The sequence below is a fragment of the Myotis nattereri genome (assembly GCF_964212035.1).
Source record: "Myotis nattereri genome assembly, chromosome: 3".
Taxonomy (NCBI): domain Eukaryota; kingdom Metazoa; phylum Chordata; class Mammalia; order Chiroptera; family Vespertilionidae; genus Myotis; species Myotis nattereri.
In genome coordinates, this window is record NC_138077.1 from 145,278,036 (window position 1) to 145,297,195 (window position 19,160).

Below are 19,160 nucleotides of genomic sequence, written 5' to 3' on the forward strand. Positions count from 1 at the left end.
ATTTTCTTATTATATATCAATTTCAATATGAGGTATTTGAAGTTACATTACAAGCTCTGGATATCTGATAAAACTGGTATCATTACAGTCATTCATATTTTCTGAAAGGCAATTTATTACCAAATAAAGATGATCTGCTTCTCCCATTCACAATGGTTATAAATTTTTAAAAGCACACACATTCATATCACAACCACAGAGATCAAAATGATCTTTGGTGGGTTAACTCATGGAAATCTATCCTATATAATAAAGAGGCAATATGCAAATTGACCATCACTCCAACACACAAGATGGCTGCCCCCATGTGGTCACAAGATGGCCAGCAGGAGAGGGCAGTTGTGTGCGACCAGGCCAGCAGGGCAGAGCAGTTGGGGGGAACCAGGCCAGCAGGGAAGGGCAGCTGGGGGTGATCCGGCCTGCAGGGGAGGTCAGTTGGGGGGGGGGCCCAGGCTGGCAGGGGAGTTGGGGGGGACCAGGTCAGCAGGGGAGAGCAGTTGGGGGGTGCACCAGGCCAGAAGGGGAGGGCAGTTGGGGGGGGGGGGAACCAGGTCAGCAGGGGAGGGCAGTTGGGGGCAACCAGGCCTGCAGGGGAGGGCAGTTGGAGGCAACCAGGTCAGCAGGGGAGGGCAGCTGGGGGCGACCAGGCCTGCAGGGGAGGGCAGTTAGGGGTGATCAGGCCTCCAGGTGAGGGCAGTTGGGGGGGACCAGGCCAGCAGGGGAGGGCAGTGGGGCAGGGGGACCAGGTCAGCAGGGGAGGGCAGTTAGGGGCAACCAGGCTGGCAAGGGAGGGCAGTTAGGGGTGACCGGGCCAGCAGGGGAGCAGTTAGGCATCAATCAGGCTGGCAGGGGAGTGGTTAGGGGCAATCAGGCAGGCAGGCAAGCTGTTGAGAGCCAGCAGTCCTGGATTGTGAGAGGGATGTCCGACTGCCTGTTTAGGCCTGATCCCACCAGGATTGGGCTGGTGGGATCGGGCCAAAATGGGCAGTCAGACACTCCTTGAGGGGTCCCAGATTGGAGAAGGTGCAGGCTGGGCTGAGAGACACACACCTCCTTCCCCGCATGCACTGGGCCTCTAGTGTGTGTGTGTGTGTGTGTGTGTGTGTGTGTGTGTGTATGTATACATACATACATATACATATATATATAAATAAATATATATATATATATATATATATATATATATATGAAATATGTAAATATGGCCAGGATGCCGTAACAGGACACGACTAGACAGGAGGAGGCTATGCGCGCAGGTGAGGCCCAGAGCAGAGACAGAGACAGGGGAACCAGCCTGCAGCCTCCACGTCCGAGCGCAGGCCTGGAGAGGAGATGGCAGGCCCGCCACCCATGGAAGCAGCGCGGCTCCCTCCCACCTCCCGCGGAATTGGCGCGGGTCCCTCCCGGCTCCTGTGGAAGCGGCACGGCTCCCTCTCAGCTCCCGTGTGTGCCAGCGGCTCGCTTCCACCTCCCGTGGAAGCCACACAGCTCCCGTAGAAGCAGCATGGATCCCGGCGGCACACTGCAGTTCCCGCTGGCTCCCATGGAAGCGGCGGGCGGTCTACTGTGCGCGTGCGATATCATGCGATGGGCTACTAGTCCTATCTAATAATAGAGAAACATGGTAATTAATCGTAACTTCGCTACCCTTCCCATTGGCTAATCAGCGAGATATGCAAATTAACTGCCAACCAAGATGGCGGCCGGCAACCAGGAAGCTGAAGCGAACAGGAGGCTTACTTGCTCCAGTGATGGAGGAAGCCAAGGTTCACTGCATGCCGCTGCCAGTCTCTGAGCTGCACTCTAAGCAATTATGTTGCAATTATAGAAGCTAAACAAACCCCAGAAACCTGCTTTCAGCCGTCAGAGCTGGAGCCAGCAGGGCCACAACAGTGTTACAATTATAGAACCCAAACAAACCCAGATACCTGCTTTCAGCAGCCGAGGTCTCAGAGCTGGAGCCAAGCCTCAGAGCTAAAGCTGGCTCTCAGCTCCAGTGACAGCCATAGAAGGTAAATAAATCCCAGAATAAAAAGAAAAAAAGAAAAAAAGGAGAGGTTGGGAGCTTCAGTCACTCGCCAGCCTGAAAACGGCCCTCAGCCCCTCACCCAGACTGGCCAGGCACCCCAGTGGGGACCCCCACCCTGAAGGGGATGTGACCAGCTGCAAACAGCCATCATCCCCTCATCCAGGCTGGCCAGGCACCCAAGCGGGACCCCCATCCTGATCCAGGACACCCTTCAGGGCAAACCAGCCTCTATCCTATATAGTAACAGGGTAATATGCAAACTGACCCTAACAGCAGAAAGACTGGGAGTGACTGGTCACTATGACACACACTGACCACCAGGGGGCAGGTGCTCAATGCAGGAGCTGCCCTCTGGTGGTCAGTGCGCTCTCACAGGGGGGAGCTCTGCTCAGCCACAAGCCAGGCTGATGGCTGCCAGTACAGCAGTGGTGATGGGAGCCTCTTCTGCCTCCTCAGCAGTGCTAAGGATGTCTGACTGAAGTTTAGGCCTGCTCCCCGCTGGCAAGTGGACATCCCTCGAGGGCTGCCAGGCTGCCAGAGGGATGTCTGATTGCCATCTTAGGCCCAACCCCCCGGGGAGTGGGCCTAAGCCAGCAGGTGGTCATCCCCTGAGGGATCCCAGACTGCGAAAGGGCACAGGCCGGGCTGAGGGACCCTCCTCCCCGCCGAGTGCACAAATTTTTGTGCACTAGGCCTCTAGTCTATATAATAAAAGCCTAATTGACCATTACAGCTGAACGACCAGAACAACTGGTTGCTATGATGTGCACTGACCACCAGGGGGAAGACGCTCAACACAGGGACTGCCCCCTGGTGGTCAGTATGCTCCCACAGGGGGATCGCCGCTCAGCCAGAAGCTGGGCTCACAGCTGGCGAGCACAGCGGCGGTGGCAGGACCTCTCCCACCTCCACAGTAACACTAAGGAGCAGCAACCAGGCGGGCAGTAAGGAGCAAGGGCTCCCAGACTGTGAGAGGGGTGTCTGACTGCTGGGAGCTGGCCTAAGCCGGCAGGCAGACATCCCCCAAGGGGTCCCGGGATGGCGAGAGGGTGCAGGCCAGGCTGAGGGACCTACCCCCCCGAAAAGTGTGGAAATTTCATGCACCGGGCCTCTAGTATATGAAGAAAAGCTTTTGTTTCTTCAACTTAAGTGTATTTCTAGGGTTATGAAATTCTCTACTAAATATCTTTGCACATAAAAATCGTGATAAGGGGCCAAATTTTATTAAAAATTAGCCGAAACCGGTTTGGCTCAGTGGATAGAGCGTCGGCCTGCGGACTGAAAGGTCCCGGGTTCAATTCCGGTCAAGGGCATGTACCTGGGTTGTGGGCACTTCCCCAGTGGGGGATGTGCAGGAGGCAGCTGATCGATGTTTCTCTCTCATCGATGTTTCTAACTCTCTATCTCTCTCTCTTCCTCTCTGTAAAAAATCAATAAAATACATTTAAAAAAAAATTAATACATATAATTAAACATTAAAATACATATGTTCATAATTAATACAATTAAATGAAAACTTTATAATCTCTATTACTCCTAGCTCTTTCTGCCTAATCTTAAAATAACATTCCTCTTTCGGATCCCATTTACCTTTAGCATTATAGCATCCCTCTTTTGTCACCCTTCTAGAATTCTGACCACATTTCAAGCTCTAAATGGCAAGGAGTCCTATGAATTATATTCAGGACTGTAAGGCACTTACGGAAACTTAGTATTTTCAGTGAATACGTTATTACTAAACTGCCTTTCCTCCCACTCATTCAGTTAAAATATTATAACATTTATCCCATAGTCAAAATTTCTCAGATGTAAGGAGAAACATTAAAAGAAAACTCTCACCTTATTGAAAGAAACTATGTTAGGAAATTAAATGAGATACTCTGTGATCTTAGAGAAAATCCTTTTTCCCCTTTTGCTTCTACAAATTTGCCTCTGCTTAATTATTAAGGAGCCCCCAACGTCAATGTATCAGGCCCGTCCCCATTCTGCTTTACCTTTTCAACATCTCTAGCTTCCTGCAGGACGGTGAAGGAAAAAAAAAAGGGGGGTAAATAAAATGTGGGAAAATTAAAATGCCATTCCATTATCATGGATCAACTAAATCAGGCTTTATGTCCCAACATCTCCCGTGTACTTTAAGAATTCCCTAATTCTCCTGAATTATCAATCAACACAGTGCTATTCAAACATTTTCTTTTTCTTGGTGGCCATTTATTGTCAAACCAAGAGTCCCCCTCACTTTAGCGGCCACTAAAATCTACCTTCCTCGCCTGTACATGCGGAAAAGCACAAGCTACCTGCATAATATATCTGAACGTCTGCATAATATTATATAGGGAATTGCCTTCATTCATCCCGGCCCTGACGTCATCTCTTGGCTCTAATAACACTGTGCTTGGAGCTGCTGTTCCCAAGCACCCCCAGCGCAGCGAGGAACAGGCGCTCTTCATACCCCTGTATGTGACAGGACGGGCTGCAGTCGGACAGGATTCCCGCATCAAGAACGCTCTGCTGGACAGCAGTGATCCTACGTCCGTCTGCAGGAACAGGGCACATAGGACATCCACCTCGCAGAGCCGCGCGCGCAGCGCAGGCAAGGACTAGACAGCGTGCGTCCGAGGGTGCCCGCAGGGAAGGCCACCAACTCCCCCGGCGGGCCTGAGTCCACCCTCCAAGAAGCAGTCGCTCACCAGCCGAGTCGTCGCTGGCAGAGGGACCCACCCGACTACAGCGCCCGCCGCGCTCTCGTCTGCGTTCCGAAGCCTCGGGCCCTCTCGCGGGCCCCGGGCCTGGAACCAGTAGACACAACAGGTAGGGAAACCGAGAACCCAGGTTGCTCAGCGTTCGAACCGCCGCGGGAACCGTTGGGGACGCACCTCCCACGGCGGGCCCAGCTCCGCCCCCGACGCCCACCTCCCCGCCTCTGCGCCGGGCGACGCAGGCGGCGTGGGGCCTGCTGGGAATCGTGGTCTGAGAGCGCCGCCCGGACGGCTCGCTCGGAACTACATTTCCCACAATTCCCCCCAAGGCGCCCATTGGCCTGCAGGAAGCTATGGGAACCTGCGGCTGTGGGCGTGCGAGGCGGGCGGTGCTCACGCCGGCCGTGAGGGAGCCGGGACCTAGGAGGGTGCGGAAGGGACTTCTGGCCCCGCCCTCAGTCCCCCCTCACCCTTTGGAGGTTGGCGAATGTTCCTCAGTGCGAGTGTTTGCTGCCGCTGCGGCTGCCGCCTGGAGTCTCCTCAGGCTCCGGGTTTCCCTGCCTCACCAGCCACGCGGAGTCCGGGGAGGCAAGCGGAGCCTGGGTGCCGATAGCCCACACCGCCCACGCCTTTTCCAGCCCGAGATCGCCCGGCAGGGATGGGCGAAAAGACCTGGCTGCCCTTCCCGGTGCTGCTCCTGGCCGCTCTGCCCCCGGCGCTGCTGCCCGGGGTGGCGGGCTTCACGCACTCCTTGGACAGCGACTTCACCTTCACGCTGCCGGCCGGCCGGAGGGAGTGTTTCTACCAGCCCATGCCCCTAAAGGCCTCGCTGGAGATCGAGTACCAGGTCAGTGCGGAGGGTGAGCCGGCCCCCCTCCTTCCGCCCGGCTGACCGCGGCGTCGCCCCTCGCCCGCTTGGAGACGGGTCGGGGGCGCGGGGTGGTGCGGCGCGGGGTGGTGCGGCGCGGGGGCCGCGGGAAGCCGCCGCCGCCGCCTTCGCGCAGGCGCGCTCTGCCGCCGGGGAGCCCAGAAGTTAGGCGGGACCGGAGTTGGCTGCGCCCTGCCTTTTCCCCTTTCCTCCCGTCGGAGAGAGGCCAGGTTTTTCTGTTTCACAATTCGCCCGTCGCTTCGCTAGCCAGTCCACGCTCCAGGACTGAGAATTTCACAATTCAGGGCTAATACACGTTCTCCTTTGTCATTGGATGAGATGATGGTATTTGTTTTATTCACGCCACCACCCTCGCCCAAATGCAAATATCGTAAGTTGTAACTGTCCTTTCTGCAGTTAAGGATTTTTGAATTGGACCATGCGATTATCAAGCAATCCGATTTTGGTATAAACCTGTGAAAAAGACTATGGATGTATGCAATGGTACATTTGCTTATCAGTTACATATCTTTTTAATCGAATTAGATCTAATTGTATATTAAAGCGATATAACCTTTCATTTCCGCATTAGAAGCTTTTCTCCCATATCACTGGCTTCTTTTTATCTGCACAGTATTGTTAGGGAATTGCCTTCATTTATACCGCCCTCTGGTAGAGGGTAATTTAGAAGAAATCTTGTTAGTTCAACACAGCTAATTTCGATGTCTCTAGGTAGCACTGCAAAAAGAGATGCGCTGGTGCGGTTCATCTTTTAATTTTTTTACAAGTTACATAATTTATAATCAGGTGTCACTTTTTTTTCAGGTCTCACTTTTTAAAAAATATTTATTTTTATTGATTTCACAGAGGAAGGGTGAGGGGGAGAGAGAGAGAGAGAAAAGCATCAATGATGAGAGAGAATCACCTGCACGCTCGCCAGTGCGGCCGAGTGCCCTTGACGGGAATTGAACCGGACCCTTCAGGCCACAGGCCCCCTTGCGCTATCCACTGAGCCAAACCGGCTAGGACAGGTGTCACTTTTTTTAAGTTGATGTAGGGAATCGTTTTCAGTAACAGGTACTGTCATATATAGAGCAAAATAAAGAGTTATGCTGGATTTTCATGCGAAGGGACTTCAGAATTAGATTATTTATAGATGTATAAGGTAAGCATAGAGAGTAAAGAATCTAATGTCACACATAATTAGCAAAACCAAATCCAGACCTCGACATTTTAAAAATGTGCAGTCTAGTTCAAAAGTTCACTTACTGAACAGTTAGTTAACTAAATGCCAATAATTGGGGGGGGGAGGGGGGAAGGGGGTAAAAACAAAAGAAAGAGTCCCTGTTTTCAGGAGGTTCTTGAAATATTTAAGGAGCACTGGCTCATAAGCAGGTAATTTCAGTAAAGTATGGTTAAGTGCTCATAGAGAAGGGCCACTTCTCTGGGGTTTCAGAAAAGGATACCTGAAGAAAATAAATTTGAATCTAGAAAGATGCTTAAGTGAAACAAGGATGCAAGGAAGAGGGGACATTTCAAAAAAAGGAACAAAATGAATATGCATTTTGCATTCTGAAAATGCATAGTGGGCGTGTTTTGGCTGTAGGCAGTATGAAGTGGAAGTTACAAGTGCTGAAGTTTTATGAGAATTCAAGTCTAGAAAGTCTAGAGTGGGAGTAAAATAAAAAGGTTAGAGAGATAACCGGAGGCTTTATCATGGGTCATGATCTTAGCCTTGCACACCATTTTAAGTAGCTTTGTCCTTATTCTGTGCAAGAGCCATTGAAGATTTAAGCAGCATGGTAACGGAGTCAAAAATGTTTGTCCGATAGATCACTGCATAGTGCGGAAGATGCGTTTAGGTAAGTCAAAATGAGAGGCAAGGAAATCAGTGAAATGGTCTACAAGACAGCAATTTGTACTATTCAGAAAGGGAGGAAGTCTATTTTAACTTCTGACCTCTTATGATTAAGAGCTCTAGCTCTAGAGGTAAAATGCCTGAGTTGAAATCCTCTCAATTACTAACTGTGTGATTTTGTACAAGTTACTTAACCTCTGTCTTGTAAAATAGAGATAATAGTGATTGTCTCATAGATTTGAAAAAAAAATGAGTAAATGATTGTTCATAGACCATCTCCGACACATAGTAAATATTAAATGAATGTGTGTGTGTTTTTTACATTTACACTTCTAGTGTTATGTAGCTGGCTTGGTTTAGCTTTATACTTTGTATAAAGGGACTGTTCCCCCAGAGCATTCACTCTCCCTAAACCATTTAATTGTTTTCATTGAGGAGAAAAGTATAATCATTTAATGTCTATAAACCTAGACAATGTAGCAGGAGTGTGTAAGGTAGAGATCATCTTCAGCCCTTTGCATTTCCCTACTCCATGATTAATTTCCAACAAGTAAGCTCTGGTTTTTGTCTTAGTATTTAAAATTTCAGGGAATTGGTGTTCCAGACACTGCCTTGGAGTTACTGTGACAAACTGATGAGCCCTACATTATATTGTTCTCAAAATTTTTTATTATCAATACATGTATCTTATGAATAATGTAGATCATTCACTTAAAAATTTAAATCTTTGGCCCAGCCACTGTGGCTCAGTGGTTGAGCATCGACCTATGAACCAAGAAGTTATGGTTCGATTCCTGGTCTGGACACGTGCCCAGGTTGCAGGATCGATCCCCAGTGTGGGGCTGCAGGAGGCAGCCGATCAAGGATTCTCACTTGTCCTATCTCTTGCTTCCTCTCCGTTCCTCTCTGAAATCAATAAAAATATATTTTAAAAAAGAACACGTGATAAGGCATTGAGGAGTAAGACACTACTTTTGAGGGATTGAAACATTACCATAGCACACAGACAGGGGAAAGTGGCACTTGCCTTTCATGTTCCATTAAAATCAGTGGGGAGTTTAGATTTGGATTATGGTATAAGTTGGCTTCTGTATTTTTTAAAAATATATTTTTATTGATTTCAGAGAGGAAGGGAGAGAGAGATAGAAACATCAATGATTAGAGAGAATCATTGATCAGTTAGCTGTCTTTGCACGTCCCACACTGGGGATCGAGCCCGCAACCCGGGAATGTGCCCTGACGGGAATGGAACAGTCACCTCCTGGTTCATAGGTTGAAGCTTCACCACTGAGCCATGATGGCTGGGCAGCTTCTGTATTCTTAAGTGCCATTTTTAACAATTTCATTAAGCCTGATAGCCACTAACAAAAATATATTTTAAACTTAGCTTTACTGAAATCTTTGCTTAGTTTTGTTATAGCTCGTTTTCTAACTTAATGGATATCTTTTTTTCTTTTTTTTTTTTTTTTTTGAGGATAACCTGAGTAATTCTTTTAGTATGTTTTGAGTCCTTGGATATCTGAAAATTGCTCTTACTTTTTACTTTCACTTCAGTAAGTACTATAATTTTTATTTTAACTTGGGAACATTGAAGTCATGGTTCCATTGTGGGTTTTTTGCATCTTCTATGTAAGAATTCTGATGCCAATCCCAATTCTTGATATTTTTCAGTCTTTACTACTGGTGTTGGAAGTTTCCAGGTTGTTCTTTTTAAATCCTTTGGAAGAGTCAATAGGATTTTTGGATCTTTTTTTATTTATACTGCTTTCCATCTATTAAACTCTTTCAGTCTGATGAATTTTATCTTTTGAAGCAGGAAATTTTATTCTCTTATTTGATGATTTCTTCCCTTCATTTCTCTTGGTTCTCTCCTTTTGAAATGCTTACTAGATGAATAATTTAAAATCTTTAGCTCTGTCCTTCATCAGGGTCTTACCATTTTCCTCATACTTTTCACCTATACTTTTTCACCTTGTTCTGAGAATTCCTTGGCTCGTTCTAATGCTCTAATTTTTAGGCTTCATCTATGTTCATTCTGCTAACATTGCACTTGTTTATAGTGCACATTTAATTGTGAGTTTTGAGATCAATAGATACTGGTAGCTGGATATGTATAGCCTTTGCTCAGTAGAGTATCTTCCAGAAATTCCTTTCTCTTCAAGTCTCTTAACAGGCTTCTTGATTTCTGGTGGTGTTATGGATTATTTATATTATGTTTTCTTCATTTCATTGGGATTTAAAGAAGAATTGTATATATTTAACTTGCCATTTGAAGCCAGTTGTTTTGGGGTTTTTTTGTCAGTAAGTAGAGCACAGGAGTAGGTAATCTTTTATATCATTCTATTAAAGCCACCAAGAAAAATAAAGTGGAGTGTTATATAAGAAAAAGAGTAGCTATGGGAGGGAGATTGGTGAGTTCATATTTTCTGGCTATGCCACTTATTTGCTGTATCATCTTGGGAAAATTTCTTCTCTCTGCCTTCATTTTTTGTTTTTTATTAAAATGAGAACAATAATAGGACCTACGTTTTAGAGTTGTTTTGAGGAATAAATTAACCCACATAAAGCACTTAAAAGACAGTGTGTGGCATAAACTGTAATTGTGAGCTGCTCTCTTCGCAGCAGCAGCAGCAGGAGGACATTGGGGATTGTGAAGGAACAGATTGTGTTCATTGGCCAGGAAGCAAGCAGCCTACCTTGAATGTGTTGTTCATATTGGGGAATAATATATGAATGTGTTGAAGAAGTCAGTTGGAGTCAGATCATGGTGGTCTCAAATTCTAGACTAAGTATCAGCTAATTCTTATTTTATTCTACAGGGCTTCTCAACTTGAAGGCACTGTTTTAGGAAGATTATTTCACTAATACCTATAAGGCCTAAATTTCCATGATAGCCAACAGGAATTGGTACAAAAGAGACCAGTTCCAAAAATGAATGGAATTGAACTAGATGATCTTTCTGCTCCTTTCTAGCCATAATGAGTCCATTGACTTTCTTACCCCTCTAGGTTTATAAAGAAAGTCTCTTCATTATGGGATCTACTTTCTATAATTTATTTTCAGAATTTGTAATATATGTTCTCTTTTGTATTCCACAGGTTTTAGATGGAGCAGGATTAGATATTGATTTCCATCTTGCTTCTCCAGAAGGAAGAACCTTAGTTTTTGAACAAAGAAAATCAGATGGAGTTCACACGTAAGTAATCACTTAGTTGATTCCTTGAGCTGAATAATACCAGTGGGACCATCTACAAGGCAGGAACATTTAGTACATTTGATACTAAATATCAATATAAAATTATTCCATATGAACATTTTATTATTTGTTGTTACTATTATTATTATCATTATTATTTTTAATCCTCACTCGAGGACATGCTTAACCAGGGATCAAACCTACAACCTAGGTATGTGCCCTGACTAGGAATTAAATCCTAAACCCTTCGGTGTACAGGATGACTTTGCTCCAACCAACTAAATCACACCAGCCAGATGTTAAATGTGAACATTTTAAACAATCCTTTTTATTTTTTAATGTATTTTTATTGATTTTAGAGAGGGGAAGGGAGAGGGATAGAGAGAGAGAAACATCGGTGATGAGAATCATTGATTGGCTGCCTCCTGTGGCGTTTGAGCCTGCAACCCAGGCATGTGCCCTGACTGGGAATTGAACCGTGACTTCCTGGTTCATAGGCCAGTGCTCAACCACTGAGCAACACTGGCGGCCTAAATAGTCCTAGATAGTGGTCTAAAAAACTAGAATATTTTCCATTAACCTTTTTCTTTTTCTTTAGGCATTTTGTATTGATCCTGTTTTTTCCTTGCTTTGTTTAAATAGATGAGTATTCCCTAAATATTATATGCAATCTATTGTGTCATTTTGAACCAACCTTTTGGGCTAGAAGAGGCCTTCCATTTTAACTGTAAATTACACTTCCAGGTAATTTATCATCTCTGCCCATTCTTTTCTTCCTTAAAACAACAGTAAAATACATTTGTGAGTATAAAAGATGTGACCATAGGAAACCATATAAAAAGAAAATACTTGTTATAACACTTTCAGTTTAAATTTGACAACTGGCCATATATTCCCTTTTTTCATCTATTTTCCTTTTTCCATCTGTCACTGGTGTTTTGTTGTTCTATTATTTTACTTTAGCTCTTTCGTTACTCAGTATTGTTGTATTAAAACTAAACTGAATTTATAGGAAAAAGAGCAAATACAGAGTATCTAATATTTGCCATAAATGAGGCCTTGCATTTTATATGCTTCTAAATTAATTATTCCAATCCACTGTGAGATAGATTCTTTGATTCCCTAATTCCCATTTTACAGACAAGGAAGCTCAGAGAAGTTAAATAAGTCTGCAGGGGTATATATTTATTAAGCGGAGGCAGGATGGACCAAAATATTTACTTTCTACCATATGATGCTTAGAACATCCCCTGGCACATAGTACATGTAAGTACTAGTTATTATTATAATTATTGGTGTTTATTAACCAAAGTACCTGGCATGGTAATTGATAGTAAATACTGAGTACATGTATGACTGAATGAGGGGGAAAATGTCTCCACCATAATTTTTCAAGATACTCCTTTCAGAGTGCTTTGTAAAGCAGCTTTTTCCTATGTAGAGCTCAGTTAAAATATTTGCATAAACTGTTAATATATAAAATAAATTACCATTTTAAAAGTCAGTTTAGATTGATATGCTTAGGATTAACTATGCTTTCTCTTTGATAGGTATATGAACAAGAAATAAAAATGTAGTTCACCTTTAAATTTCAGAATATAGAAAATATATAGAGTTTCTCTCAATTTTTATTTTCTCTCCAATTTTATGCTTTCTTTTAGAGATAAATTAATATTGACTCTTAGAGGGAAAAGGTATTTTATTGCTTTAGTACACAGAATTGCCTCATTAAAACATTGGGAGACAGAAATTAATTTATAAGAGTTTGCATTTATTGAGTTCTTTTGATGTGCCAGGAAACTATTCTAAGCACTTTACATGTATTTGTATACATATTATTATTCACCACAATCCTATGAGTTACTGATATTTTTATCATTTTACCAATGAGGAAATTGAGGCCTAGAGCTCGTAAGTAAACTGATGGACGGTTGCACAGCTAGTCAGTAGTGAAGCCAGGATCTAAAACCCAGGCAGTCTGATTCACTCTTAATCACTCATGAAGTTTACACATCTACTTTGTAAAAATTAGATTTTAATACAAATTTTATCTTTAGCTATATTAACTTTTTAAAGACAACTAAAATCTCAGTTACAGCATTGAAATAGTTTTTTCTTAATTTAAATCTTTAAAATAAATACTGTCCTTCTAGAAGTTGGGATAAGTAAAAATTTCTCCAAACAGAGCCTTAAAACAGATTAAATAATACCTATTTGTCTAACACTGCCTGTAATGAAGAGTTGTATATAAATGCATTTTTCTAAACAACGGAATTAATATTACCCTAACTGCATTCCAAAGATGTACTTAACTGGTAGGAGTCCTGGAAGAAAGCATTTAGGAAAATCAATCACTGCTTTTGAAAAAAAACACCAAAAACTCACTTTATAAATTAATCTCAATTGAAGGGGAGGTTTGTAGTCATAAATATTGAAGTTCATTGTGAGTTATCATGTATCTAGTTTTTAATTCAATTCTTTTCCAAAAATTATGTCAAGACCATTTACCGTAATGCCAAGCACATCTAGATTGCAAGTATAGTACTTGAATATACAGTGGTGGGCAAAAGTAGACTTACACTTGTGAGTACTCAAAACAGAGTTGATTTTTGTATTATTAGTTATTGTATTACTTATTTGTATTAAACTGTAAACCTATTTTTGCCTACCTCTATATATTTCTAGGTTGCCTCTCCCAAAAAATTATAAATTATCTTTTAAATCTAAGGAAGTCTATCCTATGCTGTCCAATTATTATTAACTGTTACTTCTTCTATCTGTAGTATTTTTTCCTTTGATTTGAAATATAAGTACTGATAATGGAAGACATGTACTTTTTTTAATACAGGGTAGAGACGGAAGTAGGGGACTACATGTTCTGCTTCGATAATACATTCAGCACCATTTCTGAGAAGGTGATTTTCTTTGAGTTAATCCTGGATAATATGGGAGAACAGGAGCAAGAACAAGAGGACTGGAAGAAATATATTACTGGCACAGATATGTTGGATATGAAACTAGAAGATATCCTGGTCAGTATGGTCTATTAATGAAATAATAAAAATTATTAACATCCAGAGGTTTTACTCTGTGACAGGCACTGGCTAAGTATTTTAACTGCATTATCTCATATAATCCTTACTTAACTCTATCAGGATCATCTCTATTTTCCAATAAGGAAATTGTATCTTAGGGGGGATTAAGTAACATTCCTATCACATAAACAGAGAGAGAGAACTAGAATTTGAATACAGGCTCTTAACTGCAAAACTTCCTTAGAATATTCACTAACAGAATATAATAATCCGTTGCATACTTGCACTGAGTAATTTGTAAACAGTTAAGATATACAGGCATTTTTCCCACATCATAGTTTTTATAACATGGAATTTTATATTATTTGATTAATTTGGGAACACTATTGACATTACTCAAACCAGACCTAGCAATTATCAGGAACTAGCACTGCACTCAGGAGTGCAAACTTAGGATATTGCCTCTTTTCTTGAACTGCTTTAAGCTTTATTATAAACATGAGTAATGAAATGTACATGTATAAAAACCTATTTACATTTAATAATAGTACTGTCAGTGCTAGAGGGAAAGGTCATAACCCTTCAGCCACAGCTAGATGCGTAACCAAAGGACAGAACTTACTCAGTGATACGTGTAACTCCATTGTAGAAATTCTTGCAGGAGAAATAACATAGTTATTTCAAGTTTGAAACTGTAACACTTCTAATACTCTTATCACCTGAACTTTTTAAAAATAATGTGATATTTTGATAAATATATCTGAGTTTTCTTAGGAAAGGAATGATCAAATTATAGCAGAAGAGACATAAATCGGTTAGCTTAAGTTGGAATATTAAGTGGTCCTATCATATGTGTAATTCCTTGGTGACTGAGCTCTCTGAGCCTTGGTTTCCAACCCGGAAGATGGGGACAATACCTCTAGAGTTGTGAGGTTGAAATGTGATACACTATGTATATAAGTGCTTTAAACAGTGTCTGGCAAATAATAAAGGATAGTTTTCATACCTTTTCCACTGGTGTTACTCTGAATACAAAGTGAAAGGCTAAAGTTTGATTGGCATTAATTTTACCATGACATTTAAAAAAATATATATATATATTTTATTTTTTTTTCCAGAGAGGAGAGGGAGAGACAAATAGAGGCATCAATGATAAGAATCATCGATCGGCTGCCTCCTCCTGCAGGTCCTACACTGGGGATCAAGCCAATAACCTGGGCATGTGACCTGATGGGAATCAAACTGTGACCTCCTAGTTCATAGGTCAACTCCAACCAGTGAGCCACACTGGCCGGGCTACCATGACAGTTTTTTATTTCATCATGATTTCTTATGTATATTAAGCTTAGTTGAATTTTAGAACTAGAAGATGACTTAGATATTATTAATCTAGCTTCAGCCTCCTTCCTTTTCCCTTCCATTCCATTTTTTAGATAAGGAACTGGCTTACAATTAAAATGGAAATGCTATGTCCATATTTCCACTATAGTCCAATCTTCCCACACATTTAAAAAACCTCAATCAAATGAACATATTCTTCCATTTTAAATATATGTTACCAACAAGAACAAAATGCAAGTAGTTACAAATCTTATTAGTACTTCACTGCATTCTCTAGAGATTGACTTTACTCACACAGTTAAACAAAATGACCAGAAAGTTCCGATTTAAATATGGCTTAAAATACTTAGATTCCTTAAGAAAATAAAGTGCCTTTCAGGAGCTTTTTCCATTTGCTCCCCCCAGACTTTGTATATGTGACTATCATCATTATGCTATTGAAAAGAACTATGCATGCTTTTTTTGAGGAGCTGAACTCCATATTTTCCTGGAAAATATCTATTTCTTTACAGAAATGCCCATATATTTTGTAGTTTTATAGGATCAGCACAGCAGTCTGAAATTGAGTATATTTTTTTACTTAAATAAGGATTTTAAGCAAAGTGGGTCTCTAGGAAAAGAGTCTGTTGCTTGGATTTTTTTATTTTATACTAGAGACCTGGTGCACAAAATTTGTGCACATGTAGGGTCCCAAGGCCTGGCCAGCAATCAGGGCCTATCTGTGAGGTGACCAGCGGGGCAATTGGAGGGTCCCTGCTGGCACCTGCCTTGGCCAGCCTGGCACTGCCTGCTCACCAGCCGGCCCTGCCCCCTGCTACCGCCTGCTTACTGGCTGGCCCCGCCCCCTGCCGCCGCCACTGGTCGCCTCCCTGGCGATCAGGGTGACTCCACCAGCACCCACCTTGACTGGCCTGGGGCCTGCAGGCTTGGGACAGCTCCTGCATTGAACATCTGTCCCCTGGTGGTGAGTATGCATCATAGCGACCGGTTGCTCCACCATTTGGTCAATTTGCATATTAGGCTTTTATTATATAGGATTATTTTAATTCTCAACTAAATTTTACCTTATATTCATATAGTCTATAGTTAGTCTTCAAATAATTTTTGATCAGGTCCGTACTATAGTTTTTTTCCCAGAAGATATGCAGCTTAGAATGAATCTTGGTAAGTTTGTTTAATGAATGTGATCTTGGAATAAGTTTTTATTAACAATAGGTTGTTCTTTTTGGGTGTAAAGAATGCACATATGAAGTTGAAATAGTTTTTAATTTCACTACTTTGTGAGATAAAAACATTGTGTGTTTTGCTAAATACTATATTGGACCAGATTAACATTCCAAGAAAAAAAAATATTAACATACAATGCATTAATTCTATGAAGGCAAATTCCTAAAAACTTATCAGTTCTGTTTTTTAAAACATTTTCTTATAGATGCATGGGATGAGAAAGAAATAATGTATGTAAAATTCCTGGCACTGTGCCAACTCAAATATATTTTCTTTTTATTTAGTTTCAATTTGTAGCTTTGTTCGTGTGTTAAATAACTATTTATAAATAATAATTTAAATGTATCAGGAGAGCTATGACATAACCTTACAGATAACCTTTATGTAATCTAAATAGCATCTGTTCCTTAATTAACATTGTGTTTAGATATGAAACATATGAATAGGAAGGGTACTGTAAAACACATTTTTTTTTTTAATTTTATTGATTTTTTACAGAGAGGAAGGGAGAGAGATAGTCAGAAACATCGATGAGAGAGAAACATCGATCAGCTGCCTCCTGCACATCTCCCACTGGGGATATGCCCGCAACCCAGGTACATGCCCTTGACCAGAATCGAACCTGGGACCCTTCAGTCCACAGGCCGACGCTCTATCCACTGAGCCAAACCGGTTTCGGCATGTAAAACACATTTTAAAATTAACTTAAAATTACTGAGAATTCTTTTATAGTAAAATTATTTTCTTTATCTCCAGGAATCCATCAACAGTATCAAGTCCCGACTAAGCAAAAGTGGTCATATCCAAACTCTTCTTAGAGCATTTGAAGCACGTGATCGAAATATACAAGAAAGCAACTTTGATAGAGTCAACTTTTGGTCTATGGTTAATTTAGTGGTAATGGTGGTGGTGTCAGCCATTCAAGTTTATATGCTGAAGAGTCTATTTGAAGATAAGAGGAAAAGTAGAACTTAAAACTCCATATTGAAAAAGAGACAGAAAAATGCAATAAACTGTTACAGTCAAGACCATTAATAGTATTTCCAAAATGTTTTCAGTTATTACCATAAGTGTGAAAATTTTAATTTTAATGTGAAAGAAAAGTCTTCACTTTCATCTGTGCAAGTAATCTTATTGCTCTGGTTATACTTAAGTGCATAGCAAATATTTTGCAGAGTATAGGTATAATTGAATGAAGCCATATTAATAATGGCATTTTCCTGTTTAAAAAAAATGCAAATGTGTCATAGGTGATTTTAAAAAAAGGAACTTTGGGCCTAAATGCAACACCAAACAATTTTTGTTTAATATTTTTTTTGTTGATTTTTGGAGAGAGAGAAACATCAATGTGAGAGGGAAACATCAATAGGCTGCCTTCTGCACACCTCCTACCAGGGATCTAGCCCATAACCTAGGCATGTACCCTGACCAGGAATTGAACCAGCAACCTTTCAGTGCAGGATGCCCAACCAACAACTGAGCAACACCAGCCAGAGCATAATAATGTTGCTGGGTTTTTTTGTTTTTGTTTTTGTTTTTCTGTAAATCCTCACCCGAGGATTATTTTCCATTGATTTTTTACAGGTTTTTTTTTGGGGGGGGGGCAGGTGGGGAGATACATCGATTGGTTGCTCCTGCACACAACCTGACTTGGGCTGGGGATTGCACCTGCAACCCAGGTAAGTGCCCTTGACCAGTAATCAAACCTGCGACCCTTTGGTGCCTGTGCCAACACTCTAACCACTGATCCACACTAGGCAGGGCCGAACAATTTATTTATTTTTTATTGATTTCAGAGAGGAAGGGAGAGAGAAACGTCAGTGGTGAGAGAGAATCACCTGCCTCCTGCACGCCCCCTGTGGGGGATCGAGCCCAAACCCAGGCATGTGCCCTTGACTGGAATCGAACCCAGGACCCTTCAGTCTGCAGGCCAACGCTCTATCCACTGGGCAAAACCAGCTAGGGCCAAACAATGTTTTTAAAAGATTCTCTTACCTAGAAGTTTCCTTGTAAATGTAGCAATTACAAATTAAATTTCCAACATACTAAGTTATAAATCATCTGAGAATTGACCTAATCATGGATTGAATATATCTTTAGAAGATGAAGACTCTACTTTTCTCTTTTTACATATGCATCTCTCCTCTAATGTAAATGGAAGCATAGCTGTGAAAAAGAGATTTGTGAGACTTTTATAACCAGATATACTTCAATTTAAAATATTAGCAACAAGTAATTAGTTTTATATACTTCTTACATTCCCAAAAGTTGACATTGTGATAATTCTTAAAAATGCTAAGTCATAATTAAAATTAGGACAAATTATCTTTTTGAAATAAAGAGTTAAAGGTTGCTAAGTCTCCTTTAGGACTTATTCTGTCTAATCCTTAACTAAGGTATAGGATTTTAAAATTAAATGTTAGAGAAATAATTTTGTTTTTATGTTGTCAACAGTGTTATGTTAATTTTAACATGATTATTGAGTTGGATACATTATTACCAGCAGTTGTAAAGGAAATATTGCTAAAAGGATCTGGGCCTAACATAAATACCTCCTTTTCTGACTTCTCAAAATCAGTAAAAGAGAACTAATAAAGTCAATACAAAAAGAATTAAGGTAAGTATCTATAATCTGATGGGCCCCTCATAATGAACTAACCTTAATACAAATCATGAGGTAATTTCCAGTTAACTAGAAGAAATATTACTTGGCTATGAACTTTTTTACAACTGTTCTGTTTTGAATTATCTAATAAGTATTCGGGTACATTTTATGAAATATAAGTCCTATTGTAGTTAAGCATTGGGTATACATATTTATTACAAATATTATAACTTTCATAAAATGATTTTTCTGATCATTTTATTGACATTCAAGTAAAATTTGAAACCCACAGAATCCCAAGT

The 19,160-nt window shown here is 41.4% G+C and overlaps 2 protein-coding genes across 5 annotated transcripts in view; one reads left to right on the top strand and one right to left on the bottom strand.

Annotated features, from left to right (window-relative positions):
• CCDC18 (coiled-coil domain containing 18) overlaps window positions 1–4,933 on the bottom strand; it is a 125,982-nt gene extending 121,049 nt beyond the window's left edge. For 3 of the 4 annotated variants that reach the window (XM_081087751.1, XM_081087750.1, XM_081087749.1), the window contains exon 1: window positions 4,720–4,933. The gene's annotated coding sequence lies outside the window, so the exon portion shown is untranslated. Of the gene's footprint in view, window positions 1–4,481 lie in introns of all 4 variants that reach the window. The other variant, XM_081087748.1, reaches the window with a different exon arrangement.
• On the top strand, window positions 4,772–18,846 carry TMED5 (transmembrane p24 trafficking protein 5). Its single transcript, XM_081087753.1, has 5 exons — window positions 4,772–4,840; window positions 5,367–5,575; window positions 10,553–10,650; window positions 13,499–13,682; window positions 17,010–18,846. Exons 2-5 carry the CDS (start codon window positions 5,387–5,389, stop codon window positions 17,226–17,228), a joined length of 690 nt encoding a protein of 229 aa, XP_080943879.1. The 5' UTR covers window positions 4,772–4,840; window positions 5,367–5,386; the 3' UTR covers window positions 17,229–18,846.
• The last annotated feature ends 314 nt before the right edge of the window (window positions 18,847–19,160 follow it).

Excerpts from the sequence above, each read along its gene's own strand:
- TMED5 (XM_081087753.1), top strand. The coding sequence starts at position 5,387 with ATGGGCGAAAAGACCTGGCTGCCCTTCCCGGTGCTGCTCCTGGCCGCT. Across the intron at positions 5,576-10,552 it reads CGCTGGAGATCGAGTACCAG|GTTTTAGATGGAGCAGGATT; the intron begins GTCAGTGCGGAG and ends TGTATTCCACAG. Across the intron at positions 10,651-13,498 it reads AAATCAGATGGAGTTCACAC|GGTAGAGACGGAAGTAGGGG; the intron begins GTAAGTAATCAC and ends TTTTTAATACAG.